Raw genomic sequence first — 19,270 nt, 5'->3', positions numbered from 1 at the left:
AATCAATAAAAGTACACACATCTTGTGTGTCCATGTCAGTTTCTGACGATTTCTGCTGTTTTAAGCTTACTTTGCCATCACTGTTATTCCCATCCCCACAGTGACACCTCGCATTAATCTATCGTCCCAATCAACCAAGCAGACAGCTGTCCCCGTGATAGGTCTGCAATTCCTGATCCATAATAGGAATGCACGATAGAAGCGGCACCAGGATCGTGCATGCTATACCACTGGAAAATACCACAGAAACCTTTTTCCAGCCGCTCGAAAATTGTTGATGACTTCCCTTACTACAGATGACTTGCCAGTTCCCCCCTTGGCCAGTCACTAAAAAGTTATGACCCTTACAAGCCAAGCATACAATCTCCGCCCGTCCGTGAGATAACTGAACGCTCATATTGACGACATACCAGTAACCATCAAACTACTCTAGTGAATATTATGGAGAACGAGTTGACAAAGGAAGAAAAATTATGAAATAACATAATGAACATCACTTGACGATATGCGTGCTCAAGGGATTGGCTGAACTAATCGAAATTTTATTGTCCTTTACAATGAATTTCCGGTGACTAAATAGACATTAACACCAACGTAACTGTAAGGGGGTAGATTAAGGGTAATTCGGCCAAATCTGGCGGGCTTTGACATCGCCTTGGAAAGGTAAATGCAATCGACGTTAGGGCATCATGTGGACAATTATATTTACGACACAGCATCTAAGACTTCACAAACAACGTGCGTGTTAATAAAAGTCAATTTCACGTGGCGAAATATCTCCCCTTGCCATGAATTTCAAAAGCAATCTACGCGTAGGAAAAAATAATATCTATATCAGATTCCGACGTCAAACTTGCGAAAAGCTACAATACCTAAATATTTATCTTAGTTTCTCACTTGAAAATTTGTTCTGTATTAATACAAGCTTTTCGCCCTTGATTTGAAAATGGATTAATCGATCCTCAAAGTTCCCAAAATGAAATGTTAGGTTATTCACGTTGAACCTTTGTCTTTGTTTACTCTTTCATGTTTTGCGTCGCGGTCTCTTCCCCTTCGACAGTTTTGTAGAGAAAATAATTCAAGCTTTTAAGCAAAAAATAGAGAAAATAATTCAAGCTTTTAAGCAAGACATTAAAACATGTCTTGTATTATTCATGAACAAGAAATAAGGATGCCTAATCCTGACGAGTTTCATTACATATACGTTTCGACGGCCAGAACAAAAAGTTTTCGAGTTTCCTCACGTGATTAGTAAAACCGTAAGTTCTGTTTCTTTTTCAAGAAAAAGAAGATCAAAGTTACTTATTCCCAACAGTCTCACACCAGAGTGAATCAGTGAGCGAGTGAATATTTGCATATCAGACTTTCCACAGTAAACCCATTTCTCCGTATCGCGTAGCCACAAGTTAACAACATGATATCAAATCATAGTTTAATGCCGGCCATCAGGGAAACTTTTGTGAAATAGATTATTATTAGAATTTCAGATAAAGGTTTACAAATGTTTTGAGATGTCAAAAAAAAAGAAAAAAAAACAGAATCCGGTTAACTTTATTGAATTCGTTTTACTCAAAAGCCTTACGTAGGTCAACATTGTTTCGTGCTTATTATATCAGAATATAATTTTTGCGTGAAAAAAAAAAATTATTGAGTACATAACCAGTACCTCCTCCTGAAAATATTGGAAAAGAAAGCAAAAAAAATTGGAATAAATCTCCCCTAACCTGGGATAGCTGTTTTTTAATGTCAAGTAAAAACTGGATAGAGTATTTTCTCTTCTTGTTCCTATTTAATTTATCCATCTAAAAGTCTTTTTGCTCTGTTCCCTTCGAGTTCTTGTCATTATTTACTCTGCCGGGGTCTTTCTTCCTGTACTGAGAAAAAATTTTAAATAACCCAATTTATTATTACCTCAATTAATATTTTGGATATAAAGCAAATACCATTATACCAAGCACAATATGTAAAAATAAGTGGCTATTACTTGTATCTCATTGGTAGAGAGGCACCTGTGAGATTCTATATTTTACACTAGAGAGCGAAGATAGTAACTCACCAAAAAGGAAAAAAAAGTGTGTGTAGATATACACACACATATATATATATATATCTTTATATATATATATATATATATATATATATAGATATAGATAGATAAAGATAAAGATATACATTAAACTAGCCTGATGCTCAAGGTAACAAAGGATTCCCATCCAGTCAACGACCAATAAGTCATAGCCATCTTCACATCTAATCTAACTTTAATTTATGAAATACCTGTTCTCACTGAGTCTTGTCAAACTCGAGTCTCACATCATCTCCAATCAGCGTAAACGACACCCACTCAGACATTTTGTTCAAGCCGTTTTTTCTCATCCACTTCATGGCCTGATAAAGGGATTCACTGGCACTTTCTCCTTCAATGAGGTGTTCGTAGAACTGACCCATCAGCTTCTCTGTAGCTGAGTCTGGAATGGCCCACAGCGCTACCAATACAGAGCGAGCACCAGATCCTAAGAACGCACGGGCAATTCCTATAACTCCTTCGGCTCTTATCTCTCCACTTCCACTGTGACAGCAGCTAAGTACCACCAGTTTAGCTCTGACTTTCACTCGTGAGACATCAGCCATCGTCAACATGTAAGCTTCCTGCGGTGGGATAGCGTTTCCACTGTTGGGAGTAGGAATGGGGGAGAGTGCAATTTCTCCTCTTTCCGCGTTACCATGGGCAGCAAAGTGTATCAAGCTCACTGAACTTATCCGCTCAAGTACCGCCTGCTTCGTTACTTTCTCTTCAACTAGAGGTGGAACACCTACCAGTCGTCCGACCATCTCCGTTTCTTTTCTTGCACCTGGCTATGGTGGCAGCCAATTAACCTTGGGATTGCCTATTACCAAGGCACCAGTGTTGCTGTGATAGTCCTCTAGACTATCTTGATTGATCTTCAGCGTCGTCAAAGAAGGAATGACACGGATCCTATGAGTCTCCGATAGGTATTCGGCTCCCTCCTTTTCACTCAGGGCAGCAAAAGGAACTTTGTACAACCTGCGGTCAGGAACAATAATGACTTCAGGCTCCTCAAGAAAATCATTAACGGGAGCAATAAACATTTTGTAACACAAATATAGACTTGAAATCACTTTCTCGTCCTCGTCCTCCTCCACGAGTCGCAATCTTGCTGAGCTCTTTTGTGCGGGGGAGAGAGGTTGCAGTTTAATCATACTTAAAGACCGATCTTCACAATCTTTAGTAGGCAAAATATCAAGACTCCGGAAATTATCATCCAAAAATTGACTCAAAGACAAATCTTTGGGCAACCCAGCCTGAACTAGATTCTCTTCTGGTGATACTCTTCTATACTGAAGGACTCCACTTGTTTTCAAGATCCACAAATGCAGACGATTCTGAAAATAAGAAATGTACAGACAAGTACAATTACTTTTCTTTCTTAAAATGTTCTCAATGCCAACCCAAGATTGTGGATTAGCAGAGATGTGCGTTTCAACCGAGTACTTCTCTGCCATTAAGTCTGATAGGCCTCTAGCTCGACCCAACTCCTCAACATAAAGAGCATCCCGAGCATTTCCGGTGTCACAAAGCAAAGTACAAAGCAGCTTGTAGGGGAACATTCCTCTGTGCTCCAGAAATGATGTTTTGAACTGATCATTGGCGCCCAAGAAATATCTCAGCTGCTCATACTTTTAAATGCACAGATGAAGACACAACAAGGAGTCTTTGATTTTATATTGATATAAATACAAAACGGCGTAACCTAGAAGGATATCAAACTCTTTTCTTCCATCTCCAATATCTCTAAATATCAATAAAGCTATCTCCAAGCATACTTCTGAAGCTTCAAAATCATCAATAGTTCTAAACACAATTCCAAGGTTTCCGTAGTCAGTTACCTCTCCTTCTCTGTAGCCAATTTCAGTTCTGATGACAAGCGCTTTTTGGTGATACTCTTCAGCCTTGTTGTATTGGCCAAGCGACCCAAACACAGTACCTAGGTTTCCATAACATGATGCTTCCCCTTCTCTGTCGCCAATTTCAGTTCTGATGACAAGCGCTTTTTGGAGATACTCTTCAGCCTTGTCGTATTGGCCAAGCGACTTAAACACAGTACCTAGGTTTGCGTAGTCAGTTGCCTCTCCTTCTCTGTCGCCAATTTCAGTTCTGATGACAAGCGCTTTTTGGTGATATTCTTCAGCCTTGTCGTATTGGTTAAGCGACTTAAACACATTACCTAGGTTTCCATAACATGATGCTTCCTCTCCTCTGTCGCCAATTTCGGTTCTGATGACAAGCGCTTTTTGGACATACTCCTCAGCCGGAGCCAATCAGAATGGAAAAATACATTATTAGTTTGAGAAGCACGTGTAGTAATGCTCCGCTACCAAATATGACTTGATTTCTAATCCAGGTCTCCACAATGCTCTGGAAACTTTTAACAAGTACGAGTAGTTTTAATTCCATTTAAATACTGTACATAAAGGTTATGTGATCTGCGATTTTTTTCTCTCGATGGTTAGTTTGTCATAAAGTTCAAATGGGGAGCCTACGGACTTGGAACTTTTAAATGTTTTGATTGCTAAGAAACAAACTCTGACATGTTTGGTACTAGTAAACAGTTTCTCTGGATTTCTGTTCTCGTGAACAGATTTATATCGCTACAAAGAAGTATCCATATTTTGCATTGCATTCATCGTTTACTTACGTATCAATTTGCGCTCGCGATGTATGACCTTGTGTCATCAACGTCCCCCCCCCCCCCCCCTCAGGGCGTTAAGTCGCGCCTAATACAGGCGCCAATGCGGCTAAATTTTTCACTTTGGCGACCAAATCCTGAAAATTAGTCGCCAAATTGGCGACTAGAATGTTTCATCATAACCTTACCAAGAGATATAGTGAATTAAAAAGATATGCGAAAATAAAGATAAATCCGCGGCAAACTTCCTCGTTAATTTTGTTTCCAAAACGTAGCACATGCATCTCGATCGATAACTAGACGCCATCTTGGATTTAGGTGAGCTTGAACGCTGTATATCATCCATCCTTGTGTCCACTTTGTAGCACGTTAAAGATCTTTTCCCTAACTTAATCTTGGAGGGTCCATCTACAAAGCTGACAGCGTAACAAAAGGTTTTGTTAGTCTTTGAAAATGGCGACCAACTTTTTTCGAATTGGCTACCACTCTGAACAATTTAGGAGCCAAGTGGCTATCAGAAAAAAAAAATTAATTTCATGCCCTGCAGTTAGGACGGAAACGCCCAACAAGATGTAGATTAAAAATGAATTTATGTTTGTAGTTAGAATTTTGCAAAAGGCTGGATGTGTTTACCGTCCCTTACAGCATTGAGTTCCAAATGGAAACTGAAATCATTTGCCAAATCGGTTCTGTTCTCAGACCATGCAAACTTTGGTTATTTCACGTTGTGGTCATACAAATGACGGCTTAGAAATGTACAAAGTTCTAAAATGTACGCGCTAAGCTATTGTTTTGCCCATTTAATCCTTTGTGTTGCCACGTCTTCGTAGCCCTCTTAGTTTGCTTGAGGTTCCTAAATACACTGTAAGTTTATTAATTAACTTAACGCATCAAATTACAGTTGAACCATAAAACTTTTGGGAATTTGTATTGTTATTCAGGTTTGATTTTTCTAAATTGAAGAGGTAGCCATGTGTTGAATCAAAACATGATTATTAAAACATTAAAAACATTATAAAAATCTACAAACGAACGAAAAATGTTTTTTCTAAGAGATTTATCACTACTCGGAGGGGAAAAATTTTGAGTTTTTTTGTGATTCAAGTCGTTGAAAATATTGTAAAATAAGAACAACAGTTCGTATGGAACTGTAGCGGTGAAGCTGATGACATTATATACTGGAGAATTTCGCATTTTATCGTATCGCGATACAGTTTAGATATTGAACCTTTGGAAATTATTATTTTTATTCTGGTTCAATTTCAGTAAGAAGCAAGAGATTACAAACTATTTATAATCTCTTAGTAAATGAATATTGCAAATATATTCAACTATTTGTCCATAGACGTCTTGCCCAAACGCCATCTTTTCCAGGACGAGAAGAGATTTAACCTTTTACCCAAAAAAGATCGCCAAGAAACTGCACCGATAGCTCACGGGTACCTTTGTCAGTTGCCTTGATCGCCAAAATTTTCCAGAACTCCGAGAAATCTGGGCTCTGACGAATCACACCTTTAACAACCTACGGTACTTCTTGCTAGGATCTACTGCATTCAAAGCACCGTTCTCTTGCGTAAACAAATAATTCAAAAGATTGTATCCCAAATGCAAGATTTTCCTCACTCGAGTCTCTCCGTCCTGTCAGCTTTCTCAGAAACATGAGATTTGAACCAAAAATCTTAATCGCTCCAGCTGTTTGAAATGCCGGGTCAAACTTTTCCCCAGAGTCCGCAATGAAGCCAAGGAAAACAAGCAAATCTGACAAGCATCATAACTCCACCGGGAGGGGTTGCATTTCACGAAAGGATGACTTGTATTATGGAAGCCGGAGAATATTAGATAAACGTTCAAATCTTTTTTAAAAGCAAATGCAGCAATTCTACTCTAGCAAACTTAACTATGCCTCACCTGTGGTATCTGGTGAAAGGCAATTAAAATGATAAAAGAATCAAAATAACAGCGACCCGGCCAGGGTTCGAACTTGGAATCCCCTGACTCGTAGTCAGATGCCTTATCCTTTGGGCCTCGGGACCTTTCTGAATGGGAGAATGCTCTAAGCATTGAAGAAGCCGTGAATTATGCTCTTAAATGAAATCTATCCCAATCAACAAAGAACTCATTCAATAAATTCTTATTGCTCTTGCTTTTGCTGTTGTAATGTATACAAGACCTGAGAAATAAAATATTTTTATTTTTCGTTCTTGTCGTTTCTCTCTTTTTTTTCTACCAGATTTTCTCTCGATTCTTTGCACAAGGATGAAATAACATAATAAGGATGAAAATAGGACGTTTAAAAATAAACGGCACCGTTTTACCTCACGTCGCCATTAAGTGAGATCTTAACTCACTAAATGCAAGCGCGACTACAACCTCGAGAAACTTCACCCCAGCAACCCGGGGCTGTGAGATTGTATGTAAATGTGGGCCATTTTTTTACCACGGCTAGGCTGGTTATCTCACCTATCTGGGGTCCCTCACCTCCATGTTAATGCAAAAACAAATAACTTGTTTGAAAAGCACGTGTGGCGATGTTCTTCTACCAAACATAACTTAATTTCTTATCCAGACTAATAACTTCATGAAAGCGATTAAAAGGATGAAAGAAATTCAGAAGATACAAAGATTATTTCACCAAAACAACAGCGACCCCGCCAGGACTCGAACCTGGAATCTCCTGATTCGAAGTCAGATGCCTTATCCATTGGGCCACGGGGCCTTTCTTGAGACAGATGAGTGTCAAAGCATAGAACCATACTGTAGAAAGCGGAAATTCTCTTGCAGGTGTAGAGGAGGCTTAATCGCTCCGAAGAAATATTCAATTCACCTTCAGAACAATTCGCCTATGTCGAAGAGGAAGACTAAACCATAATCCTATTTTAGCTCTCAGTCAAATAGAATCTTCTAATTTATTAGCCCTGACAGTGTTCAATGATTATGTTATGCCAAAGTGAAGACGTCGTACCGTCAGAAACTGTTAACATGTCGACTTTTGGGGAAAACCTTAGAGGAAAATAAATGAAAATTGATAAACGTTTAAAAATAAACGGTACCGTTTTACCTCACGTCGCCATTAAGTGACATCTTAACTCACTAAATGCAAGCGCGACTACAACCTCGAGAAACTTCACCCCGGCAACCCGGGGCTGTGAGATTGTATCTAAACGCGGGCCATTTTTCTACCACGACTAGGCGGGTTACATCACCCATCTGGGGTCCCTCACCTCCATGTTAACAGGTCTTAGCATAGGATGAAACACGTATTTCGTTTTCGCTCGTGAATTTGTTCCTTTCTACAAATATCAGCATTCTTTTCGTTTTATGCAAAGGGTAATTTCTGAGCTTCTGCTCAAACTAAATCAGTTACCCTATTTCCTCGAATAGGCGCCCGGATGCTTATTTAACATTTCGACTTAAATTTGAGGGGAGGTTATTGGAAGGCACAAAGTCGAAGTAAAACGGCAAAGAAAATAAGCGGTTAGACGTATAAAATTGACGAATTTTTAACCGTTAGTCGTATTAAAAGTTAATTGTAAAACATTACCGTTAAAACCGTTAGTCGTAAAAGTCATCACCCCTAAAGTCCTTTGGAGTTCTTTTGTTTTTCGATATTTTCCCCTTCGTGATCGCTGGCACTCTGGAGACGGAGTAAGCATTCTTTAAACAATTTACTTGATGTTCACACATTTTCCTTTGGACGAAGGAAACCCGCTCAATGACATCAATTATTCTGCTGTGAAGGGTTCCATGTACATCGTTGTCCGCTGATATTTCACGTGTTATCCATTATCGATTTAACATTATAAAAGCATTATAATGTTCAACAAAATTCTAGTGCCCAGACTTAATACTTCAAATCTGGCGTGATGCCACAAAGTGACGGCATGAACACGTTACCATGCAACTAGTCATAAACAAATGGAAACTTTGTTTCGCACTAAGAGCTCAGTTCATGCTATAGCACCGTGAAAGAGAATGCATTTTTCTAGTTTACCGAATGCTTTGAATGAAGACATCAGTTACAAAATGAACAAAAACAACTCAGGTGATAAAGAGTCTGTGAGGAAATCCTGTTCCGCGAGATGAAGAAATCAATGTCACAAATCGTTCTGCTGAGAATTATCATGAGCCTTTAGAGGCCTCACATGGGGCACGGATCATGGCTTATGAGGTGGGCGTTTCTCATCATTACACTTCTTTTTTCTTCCGTTAAAAATTAGGTTTAGTTATTGTAAAAGTTACAATTTGTTATCCGAAGGAGCAAGAACAAAGGAAGTTCAAGTGATTTTAAAGGCGAACGCGCAAGACTACCTGATTCAATATATAAGCTTTGAAAATAGGTTGTGATTAGTTCCGATTTGACTTGTAAAACGGTTCCCTCCAAAATTAGCTTAATTTTAAGTCCGTCCAACATTGGAGAAACATTCAACGCAACTAGAATTTTATCTGCATTAAAGGCGTTCAGGTAACTGAGTTTGAACATTTTTTTCTTCGTGGGGAGATGAAAAAGCGCGCGCAAATGAAATTTTAGATTATGACGCCATTCGTCGACATTCCACCATCTTCACGCTGGATAGCAAGTTGATAATGCTTTGTATCCCAGCTTTTTTGCTCTCTTCTAATCTCGTTAATTAAAAAATCAATATGTTGGCAATTTTTTTTTCAGTCTGCGAGAGAAAAGGAACAACTAACACAGAAGATCATCCACCTTGAAACACAGATTAACGGTTAGTTTTAAGTGGTCACGCATGCATGAAAAGAAAAGTGCCCGCGGACTAGGGAGCCATTTTTCTAAGAGTTTCCGATGCTCCACTGATAATAAGTCGTTTACCCCCTCCCTATTTCTTCTCGTTCCGTCATAAATAGTTCCGTTTTTCGTGTTTTCCCGGTTTACCTTATCACTCAAACCTTGAATTTATTCAATCTAACATTCTAAGTACTTAAAATATTCGTGTATTTTTTAACAGCTAAAGAGAAGGAGATCGCCTTTCTTAAACAAACTCTCTTTGGGACAGACAAAGACATTGCTGATCTCAAAGGAAAACTGTCCCAGCTAAAACAAAATGGGCAAATAACTCAATCTGATTTTGTTAAGCAAATGGCATCAATAGACGAAAAGCTGCAAGAGGCGAGGCACAACATTGCCGAGCTCGAGGGGGGCCTTAATTTTGCCTTCCAGAAGAATAAAACAGAAGCAGAAGAGTCCCAGAGCAAACCACAAATATTTAATGATGAGTATGTAAATTGGGATGGCGTCGCATCAACTGAGTGGTGACAACGCGGTTGATACGACTGCCTTGTTTTTGGAGAGGAAAGAGGTGTCTGCATCATCTTTCACTAAAAATAAATATTTTGATTTCATCAACAGTACTTCCATGCACTTTTATTTTTTTTATTTCTGCTTCTTTTTTTTTTTTCTAAACTAGGCAAAGCTTACTTCGACCTTCAACCATCATGGTTTGACACTCCATCCAACAAGGGTGGATGTTTCAAAGTTGAAAACTTTCCAGTTAGCGCAAAAGATCTTGAAACCATAAGGAATGTTAAATCCACTTCAAGGGCCTTCACTGAGCAAGCTAAAGGTATGAAGAAGGAAACTTGTAAATCACCATTCCTTTACAGTCCACACCTGCGCGAAAGCAGTGTAGTCTTACGCGTCACAAAACAGTTAGATACTCAGAATTGATAGCATGCTCTTCCATATATCGGCTTTGATTTTTTAATCATCTTTCATCTAGGCAAAGATTATTTGGACCTTCAACCGTCATGGTTTGACACTTAATCAAAAAACGTTGGATGTCTTCAGGTTGAAAACGTTCCACTTAAAGCAAAAGATCTTGAAGCCATGAAGAAAGGTATGTAGATGGAAACTTTAAAATACGATTCTACATAGTTGATAGTCCACATCTGTGCGAAGTACTGTCTTCTGAGCGTGAAGAACCTATTAAGCCAATTAGAATTGTCAATGTACCCTTCAGCTTTAGTACTTTTGCAATGTACTGGCCTGACTCAAATTCAGTGAGCAACTTCAAGAGGTGTTACATCATACAAAAATAACACAGATTCCTCTGGTATTATGGTGAACTTATTTTCCAAGAAGGCTAAAGGCGTAAAAACGAACGCATATCCCTGCTTCCAACTTTGTTCAAGCTCAAACTGTGATGATTTCTGCTGCATTCAAGACTCGTGACTTACCCACTCAGATCAATCATTTTTCAGAGGAGGGAGCTTTAATTGAAGAGTTAGCTTGTTCTTTTATCGAGTGCTCAAGGTCACGGTTTTTGCGGCGGTTCAGAAAAAGTGTTTCGCTGAAATTAATTCAGTTTTGGTTCGGTAAGCTAAAATCTTAGGTATCTTTATGTGGAAACGAAATTCTCTTCATTGCAATCATAAAACAAAACTTAATTTATCTTTTATCTAAGCAAAGATTATTTTGACCTTCAACCGTCATGGTTTGACACTCTATCCCAAAACGCTGGATGTCTTTAAGTTGAAAACGTTCCAGTTAAAGGAAAAGATCTTGAAGCCATGAATAATGTTAAATCAAATTCAAAGGCCCCCACAGCTGAGCCAGTTAAGGAGGCAGTTAACCCTAAAATTCGAAAAAAATGTTAACTCCGGTCAAACTTGAAAGGAAGGCTTAGAAGGAAGTTCATAATATTGGCTTTTTAGTTCCGAGAGCGTTTTACAATATTTTTGAAAATCCCGCCTAAAAATTGATTTTTAATCAATGGAACTCATTAAAAACGGCCTTAGTTACCATTGTTTACACTTTGTTGATTTTGGTTGCTATGGGGCTTACAGATTTGGGTTTTTCGAGAAACGATCCAAATTTGTTCTCCCGTAATCCATAAGTCCTATACTCCGTGACTTAGTCCAAATTTTCCAGCCCAGAACCCTTTGCGCGTATTCTGGTCGATTTTCTCACCGAGTATTGCGAGCGAGTGCTGGAGTGATCATATTGTCGAGGTTGTGTAATTTTAAATTTGTCAATGGAAGTCGAGGAAGAAACCGGTAATAAGAGAAAAGGGAAGTTTAGATCGTGTCGAAGGAAGAAAAGGAAAGGTTTTCACGGGAAAAAAGCGTGGGAAGTGCGAATGGAAGCCGAGGAAAATGACAGAAATGACACCAGCGTGGAATCACACGTGGAGCCACAACCGAGCACGTCTAAGGCTCAAAGTGAGTACGATGACTTTCTAGACCGTACTGCGCCGAAAAATATGTCGGAATTGAAACTAATGAACAGTTCTTTTGAGAACTTCGATCGCCAAGAAGCAGTTACCACTCGTTCTCAAAGTAGTTCAGCAGAAATTTGCGTTCACGAGGAGGCACATGGCTTCAAGCTACAAGATGCGAAGCTACTATCAGAGTGCTTTGCTGTATCAGCTATTTGCAGCTCGTGCCGAAATTCAAAGTCAAAACTGCAGCTATTTCAAGATAGCGCTAGTAGAAATGGCCTTGCTGAATTGATGTATTTGAAATGCTCGTATTGTGGTATCATAACTCCTCTGAATACAAGTACCAGACTAGGTGGCAAGGGTGGTGGGCCACCTGAAGTGAACCGAAGGTCTGTGCTATCATCTCACCAATGGGGTCGTGCTGGCCTGGCAAAGTTTTGTGCTGGAATGGAACTTCCACCTCCAGTTACCAAGAAGGCCTATAATCAGCACATGAAGCAAGTTGAAAAATTAGCTGTGAGTAATGCTGAGACATTAATGTGTGAAGCAGCAGAAAGGCTAAGACAACTAGCTTCCCATGAAGATGAAGAATGCGAGGTGGAGATTGATGGCCAATCAGTGTGCAAAGTTGCTTTTTCAATAGATGGAACATGGCAGAAGAGAGGGCACAGCTCTAAGATTGGTGTAGCGTTTGCTGTTTCAGTTATGACAGGAGAAATTATTGACTATGAGGTGAAATCCCTCATCTGCATTAATGGACAGTTATGTTCAAGATGCCCCAAGAGCCGTTATTGTGGAAAGAGACGAGTTGTCATTGCAGTTTGTGAGACCGTTGGGGTGTTTAACACAGGAGCTGCAAGTAAAGCATCCCTTCTGGAATCCTGTGGAATCTCTCCTGGCAGGAATATGTTAAAAGCATTGAAGAAGGAGGACCAGGAAAGAATTGCCTCAGCTGCTCACAAGATCAGCTCAAAATATCGAAAGCGGCGACAGACCATTCGGTCTATGAAAAATTCAAAGGCTGACAAGTTGGCTTATCAGGCTGGAGCATTTGGCACAAGTTTCAAACCAGAGACAGATGGAAGAAAGAAAAAGAAAAATCCCCCTAAGAAAAAGAAGTCAACAGTAGCTTTGCCTGCTCCATCTTCATCAAGTGGACTTGACATTGTATTTGTTGTCCCGGATGTGGAATTTGTAGCTAAAGAAAGAACTGAGCAAAAGTAATCTATTCAAACCAGTCTGTGCCCTATTTGGTTGAGAAAACATTCACACAACAAATGTGGACATGCTAGACCACTTGTATCCATTAAGACTATGCTTAGTGTTTTGTTGGAATCATTTTAGTGCTCTATCACTATGTGTTGAACTTTGTCTTGCATTTTCTTCAATTAGCATTTCTTTACACACTGAGTACTAAAACAGGCATAGTTGGTTTGCTATTTACCTATATTATACAAAATTTCCAGGGCTTGTTCCTGGAGTGATGTTCTATGCAATGAATTATAATTTTTTGAATTTGTCGCTTTCGATCATTGTTGCTATGGAAACAAATATGCCAAGCCTTAAATGGCGAGGATTTTTAAGAAACAAAAAGTTAGTAATTCATTGCATAGAGCACTGTGTTTTGATAATTTCCAGCAATTTTTGAGTCAAATAAGTTAATATTCCTTGAGAAATACATGTCTTAAGGCACAACCTTCTCATTTGTTTATCGGAGTTGCTATGGAAACAACAGGTTGTTGCGACATAAAAAGTACATTTATTGATGCTGCTGTTGATGCAGCTTCCATTTGCCAAGTTTTATTAAGTTTGGTCAATTCTAAAATAAATTATGAATTTTTATCTGATTAGACTGATTTAGGGTTAACTGCCACCTTAAAGGTATGAAGATGGAAAATTGTAAAATACCATTCTATATAAGAAATAGTCCACATCTCTACGAAGTAGTGTATTCTGAAAATAACAAACCCGTCTGGTATTAAGGTGAACTTCTTTTCCAAAATAGCTAGAGGCGTTACAAAACGAACACACATCCCTGCTTCCAACTTTGTCCAGAGTGCCAGCGATCACGAAGGTGAAAATACCGAAAACAAAATAACTCCAAAGGACTTTAGGGGTGATGACTTTTACGACTAACGGTTTTACCGGTAATATTTTACAATTAACTTTTAATACGACTAACGGTTGAAAATTCGTCAATTTTATACGTCTAATCGCTAACTTTCTTTGCCGTTTTACTTCGACTTAGTGCCTTCCAATAACCTCCCCTCAAATTTAAGTCGAAATGTTTAAAGGTAAATACTATTGCTTCAATACATCGTAGAAGTACAATTATGATACGTTAACTGTACAGTTGGTGCTGAAAACCAATTACGCTCTAGAATTGAGATCGATTTGATTACAGATGAGGAAATTATGTTAAACCCAAAGGTAACCCTTTGTGCGCATGTCCTTCCTCACGGTTAATGCGGCGGTTTAGAAAAGTGTCTCGCTAAATTTAACTCACTTTGGTTTGGTAAGCTAAAAATCCCAGATACCTTTATGCTTAAACGAAATTCTCAGCATTGCCATCATAACTAAAACAAAAATTGATTTATCTTTCATCTAGGCAAAGATTACTTTGACCTTCAACCATCATGGTTTGACACCCTGGGGAAAAACGTTGGATGTATTGAAGTTATAAACGTTCCAGTTACAGCGAATGATCTTAAAGCCATGAATAATGTCAGATCAAATTTAAAGGCCTGCACTGAGCTAGCTAAAGGTATGAATAAGAAAACTTGTAAAATACGATTGCACATATTTAGTTTTAGTGACAAACCAGTTAGACAACTAGAACGGTCAATGTACCCCTCAGCTTTGGTACTTTCGCAAAGTCCTCGCCCAATCTTTTTTTAACTGTCTGGGGAGTCCATATTCTTACCATCACCCATTAGATCCTGTTCTGGCAAGCACTGTTTCCAGTGGGAAAAAATAGTAAACTGTAAAATGCCTGTTATAAGCTCCCTGAGTTCAAACATTGTCGTAAGACCTCGTAAGGTGTTAGCCAGTAAGACAATATACGAAAGTAAGTGTAGTGCTGTTCAGTAAATCAAATGCCAAAAATAAACTTGTCAGTAATTTAGCATTGTGTTAACTGTAGTACTACCTTTTCTTTCGTTTGACTTAAAATCGTGACATTGACTCGGATTCTCTTTTTTATTCAACAGATCATTGTCAATGCGGGCGACACAGTCTTTTATCTTTTTAATTGTTTCATAACTTCAAAGCCGGGCGTTGTTTATTAATTTGAGTTCGTTATAATTCATCGTCTTTTGAAAACTTTTGTAAGAAAATAAATGAATATGTATGCAGCATTGTCATATTTGATAATTATTTGGTGAGTGCTGACCAAATTTGTCAGTTTGTCTAATTTTTATTCAAATAAACATGAGATGAAAATGATGCAAATGCAGTTTGAAAAGTACGCCGGGATATGTTTGCATTATGATAGGTACCGGCAAACTGTTGGGCAAACTTCTTGCTGATGGAGATAATCTCAGTTATGTAAATCTTGTCTGTTCACAAATGTGATTGAAGCGACTGAAAACAAAAAGAATACAGAGCACGCTGAATATCAACACTTTTTCCTCCAACCAGACACTGAAATGAGAGCATAACTTAGCATGACTATCGCTAGCTAGAGCCTTACCTTGCAGGAAGTGGTTTGGTCCTCTGAGTTCGGCAATTTTTTACTCCAATCACAATCAGCACGTCTATGCACTGTCGCTGTGATAAGAAAGGACATGCGCACAAAGGGTTACCTTTGGGTTTAACATAATGTCCTCGTCTGTAATCAAATCGATATCAAATTCTAGAACGTAATTGGTTTTCAGCACCAACTGGATAGCTAGTGTATCATGATTGTACTTCGACGATGTATCAAAGCAATATTATTTACCTTTAAAGTTGGGTGTCGAAAGTAATCCGACATCGCTTTGTGATTGGTCCTGAGAACTGCCACCATTCTCTCAATTGTGAGGGGTGGTCAAAGCGTGGAAAAGCCGTGAATTACACTCAAAAATGAAATCTATTCCGATCAAGAAACAACTCATTCATTAAACTCTTATTCCTTATGCTTCTGCTGTTGAAGTTGTTTGTATACAAGGCCTGAGAAATAAAATATTTATATTTGTCGTTCTGGTTGTTTCTCTTTCTTTTTCTACCAGATTTTCTCTTTAGTTTAATATTGCGAAATTCTAAGATAAACCCCGGATGTCTTTCCCGATGGAATATGTGAGAATATGTCTCCTTCATTTTCCTTTCATCATCCTCCATGATCACAGTGGTAGTATCTTAAACCAGTTTCCATGTTAGATGTGGGAGGATTTCCGGTGGGGGTTTTATTTCACTAAATGATGACGTATATCGTATATTAGAGAGGCCGGAGCCTATCAGAATGGGAAAATATATAATTTGTTTGAAAAGCACGTGTAATAATGCTCCGCTACCAAATATGACTTGATTTCTAATCTAGGTCTCCACAATGCTCTGGAAACATTTAACAAATACGAGTGGTTTTAATTCCATTTTTAAATGGAATTAAACAGTATTAAAAATACTGTACACAAAGGTTATGTGATGTGCGATTTTTTTCTCTCGATGATTAATTTGTCATAAGGTTCAAATGGGGAGCCTAAGGACTTGGAACGTTTAAACGTTTTGATTGCAAAGACACAAGCTCTGACATGTTTGGTGCTAGTAACATTGAGCATTGAGTTCCAAATGGAAACTGAAATAATTTGCCAAATCGGTTCTGTTCTCAGACCATGCAAACTTTGGTTATTTCACGTTGTGGTTATACAAAGGACGGCTTAGAAATGTACAAAGCTCTAAAATACATGCGCTGAGCTATTGTTTTGCCCATTTAATCTTATGTATTGCCACGTCCTCGTAGCCCTCTTAGTTTGCTTGAGGTTCCTTAATACACAGTAAGTTTACTAAGTAACTTTACCCATCAACTGACAGTTGAACCATAAACATTTTGGGAATTTGTGTGGTTATTCAGCTTTGATTTTTCTAAATTGAAGAGGTAGCCATGTGTTGAATCAAAACTCTGTAAAAATCTACAAACGAACGAAAAATGTCTTTTCTAAGAAATCTATCACTATTCGGAGGGAAAAATTTTGAAATTTTGTGATTCAAGTTGTTGAAAATATTGTACAATAAGAACAACAACTCGTATGAAACTGTAGTAGTGAAGCTGGTGACAATAAATATTAGAGAATTTCGCATGTTATCGTATCGTGATACAGTTTAAATATTGAACGTTTGCAAATTATTATTTTTATTCTGGTTCAATTTCAGTAAGAAGCAAGAGATTACAAACTATTTATAATCTCTTAGTAAGTAGTTTTTTCAAATGTATTCAACTATTTGTCCATAGACGTCTTGCCCAAACGCCATCTTTTCCAGAACGAGAAGAGATTTACCCTTTTACCCAAAGATGATCGCCAAGAAATTGCACCGATAGCTCACGGGTACCTTTGTCAGTTGCCTTGATCGCCAAAATTTTCCAGAACTCCGAGTGATCCGAGCTCTGACGAATCACACCTTTTACAACCTGCGGTACTTCTTGCCAGGATCTCCTGCATTCAAAGCACCGTTCCCTTGCGTTAACAAATAACTCAAAAGATTCTATACCCAATGCAAGATTTACCTCACTCGAGTCTTTCCGTCCCGTCAGCTTTCTCAGAAACATGAGATTTGAACCAAAAATTATTATCGCTCCGACTGTCAGAAATGCCGGGTCATACTTTCCCTCTGAGTCCGCAATGAAGCCTGGGAAAACAAGCAGATGTAACAAGCATAATAACTCAATCGGGAGGGGTTACATTTCACGAAAGGATGACTTGTATTATAGAAGCCGGAGAATATTAGATAAACGTTCAATACTTTTTTAAATAGCAAATGCAGCAATTCTACTCTAGTAAACATAACTACGCCTCACCTGTGGTATGTGGTCTCATAACTTTGTGAAAGGCGATTTATATGAGAAAAAAATCAAAATAACAGCGACCCCGCCAGGATTTGAACCTGGAATCCCCTGATTCGTAGTCAGATGCCTTATCCGCTGGGCCACGGGGCCTTCCTATTTTGGTCAAAGCACAGAAGAAAGCGTGGATTATGCTCTAAAATGAAATTTATTCCAATCAAAATAGAATTCATTCAATAAATTTTTATTCTTCCTGCTTTTGCTGTTAAAGTTGTTTTTATACGAGGCCTGAGAAATAAAATATTTATATTTTTAGTTCTGGTTGTTTCTATTTTTCTATCAGATTTTCTCTCGATTTTTGCATGAGGATGAAATAAGCAAGGCATGATTTAACCACAGAAAAATAGCAAAATACTTATGTAAACACTGAAAACGAGCTCGACTTTAGTTTGATATTGCGATATTCAAAGATAAACCCTGGATGTCTTTCCTGATGGAATATGTGGGGATACCTCTCCTTCATTTGGATCAATATCAGTATCTGGGCAACTGTCCACCTACCCCTCCCCTAACCCAACAACAGTCAGTTGTTAATGTTGGGTTAGGGGAAGGGTAGGCCTTCATTTTACTTTCATCATCCAACATGACCAAAGTGATTCGACTCTTCACTGAAGAGAACGGAAGTAATTTATGATCAGTGACAGTATCTTAAACCAATTTCCATGGTAGATGTAAGAGATTTTCTGGTGGGGGTTGTGTTTCATCATAGGATGACGTATATTGTCTATCAGAGAAGCTGGATACTATCGGAACGGAAAAACAAATAACTTGTTTGAAAAGCCCTTCTATCGAACATGATTTCTTATCCAGCCTAATAATTTAATGAGAGCGATTAAAAGGATGAAAGAAATTCAGAAGATACAAATATTATTTTACCAAAATAACATCGACCCCGCCAGGACTCGAACCTGGAATCTCCTTTTGGTTAAAAAAGTGCGTTTAGTTATTTTGAAAGTTTCAATTTGTTATCCGAGGGAGCATGCCGAAAAAAAGAAGCTCAAGTGATTTCATGACGAACGCGCAACTAGACCTGATTCAATATAGAAGCTGTGAAAATAGGTCGTTATTGGTTAATTGCAATTGTAAAACGGTTCCCTCCAAAATTAGCTCATATTTAAGTCCGTTCAACATTGACGAAACATTTAACGCAACTGGAATTTTTCTGCATTAAAGGAATTCAGGTAACTAAGTTTGAAAAACTTTTTCTTCGTGGAGAGATGAAAAAGCGCACGCAAATGAAATTCTTAGATTTTGATGCCACCCTTCGACATTCCACTATCTTCACGCGGGATTGCAAGTTGAAAATGTTTTTTATCCCAGCTTATTTGTTCTCTTCTAATTTCGTTGGTTAA

The 19,270-nt window shown here is 38.4% G+C and overlaps 4 protein-coding genes and 2 non-coding genes across 8 annotated transcripts in view; 2 read left to right on the top strand and 4 right to left on the bottom strand.

Annotated features, from left to right (window-relative positions):
- Positions 1-7,352: 7,352 nt before the first annotated feature.
- Positions 7,353-7,425, bottom strand: Trnar-ucg (transfer RNA arginine (anticodon UCG)). The gene has a single exon. It is a non-coding gene; the product is annotated as a tRNA-Arg (tRNA).
- A 1,440-nt stretch (positions 7,426-8,865) lies between these two features.
- LOC149036318 (uncharacterized) lies at positions 8,866-11,014 on the top strand. The gene is made up of 3 exons (XM_089189952.1): positions 8,866-8,877; positions 9,373-9,433; positions 9,674-11,014. The coding sequence occupies exons 1-3, from the start codon at positions 8,866-8,868 to the stop codon at positions 9,979-9,981; spliced, it is 381 nt and encodes a 126-aa protein (XP_089046078.1). The 3' UTR covers positions 9,982-11,014.
- Positions 11,015-11,279: 265 nt separating this feature from the next.
- Positions 11,280-13,759, top strand: LOC149036317 (uncharacterized). The gene has a single exon (XM_089189235.1). It carries the CDS (start codon positions 11,699-11,701, stop codon positions 13,106-13,108), a length of 1,410 nt encoding a protein of 469 aa, XP_089045361.1. The 5' UTR covers positions 11,280-11,698; the 3' UTR covers positions 13,109-13,759.
- Positions 13,760-15,068: 1,309 nt separating this feature from the next.
- LOC149036312 (E3 ubiquitin-protein ligase CHFR-like) overlaps positions 15,069-19,270 on the bottom strand; it is a 45,728-nt gene continuing 41,526 nt past the window's right edge. For 2 of the 3 annotated variants that reach the window (XR_016181580.1, XM_089189219.1), the window contains exon 21: positions 15,116-15,466. Coding sequence is in view for 2 of the 3 variants with exons in the window: in XM_089189219.1 (XP_089045345.1) it covers positions 15,427-15,466 (40 nt within the window). In the remaining variant the exon portion in view is untranslated. Of the gene's footprint in view, positions 15,467-19,270 lie in introns of all 3 variants that reach the window. The other variant, XM_089189223.1, reaches the window with a different exon arrangement.
- LOC149036315 (uncharacterized) lies at positions 16,883-18,798 on the bottom strand. Its single transcript, XM_089189239.1, has 2 exons — positions 17,874-18,798; positions 16,883-17,704 (listed from the first exon to the last, which is right to left on the bottom strand). The coding sequence occupies exons 1-2, from the start codon at positions 17,890-17,892 to the stop codon at positions 17,352-17,354; spliced, it is 372 nt and encodes a 123-aa protein (XP_089045365.1). The 5' UTR covers positions 17,893-18,798; the 3' UTR covers positions 16,883-17,351.
- Positions 17,939-18,011, bottom strand: Trnar-acg (transfer RNA arginine (anticodon ACG)). The gene has a single exon. It is a non-coding gene; the product is annotated as a tRNA-Arg (tRNA).

This window comes from Pocillopora damicornis, chromosome 12 (genome assembly GCF_964200805.1).
Source record: "Pocillopora damicornis chromosome 12, jaPocDami1.2, whole genome shotgun sequence".
Taxonomy (NCBI): domain Eukaryota; kingdom Metazoa; phylum Cnidaria; class Anthozoa; order Scleractinia; family Pocilloporidae; genus Pocillopora; species Pocillopora damicornis.
The sequence above is the reverse complement of the archived record's forward strand: the minus strand, read 5'-3'. Positions and strand labels throughout refer to the sequence as shown.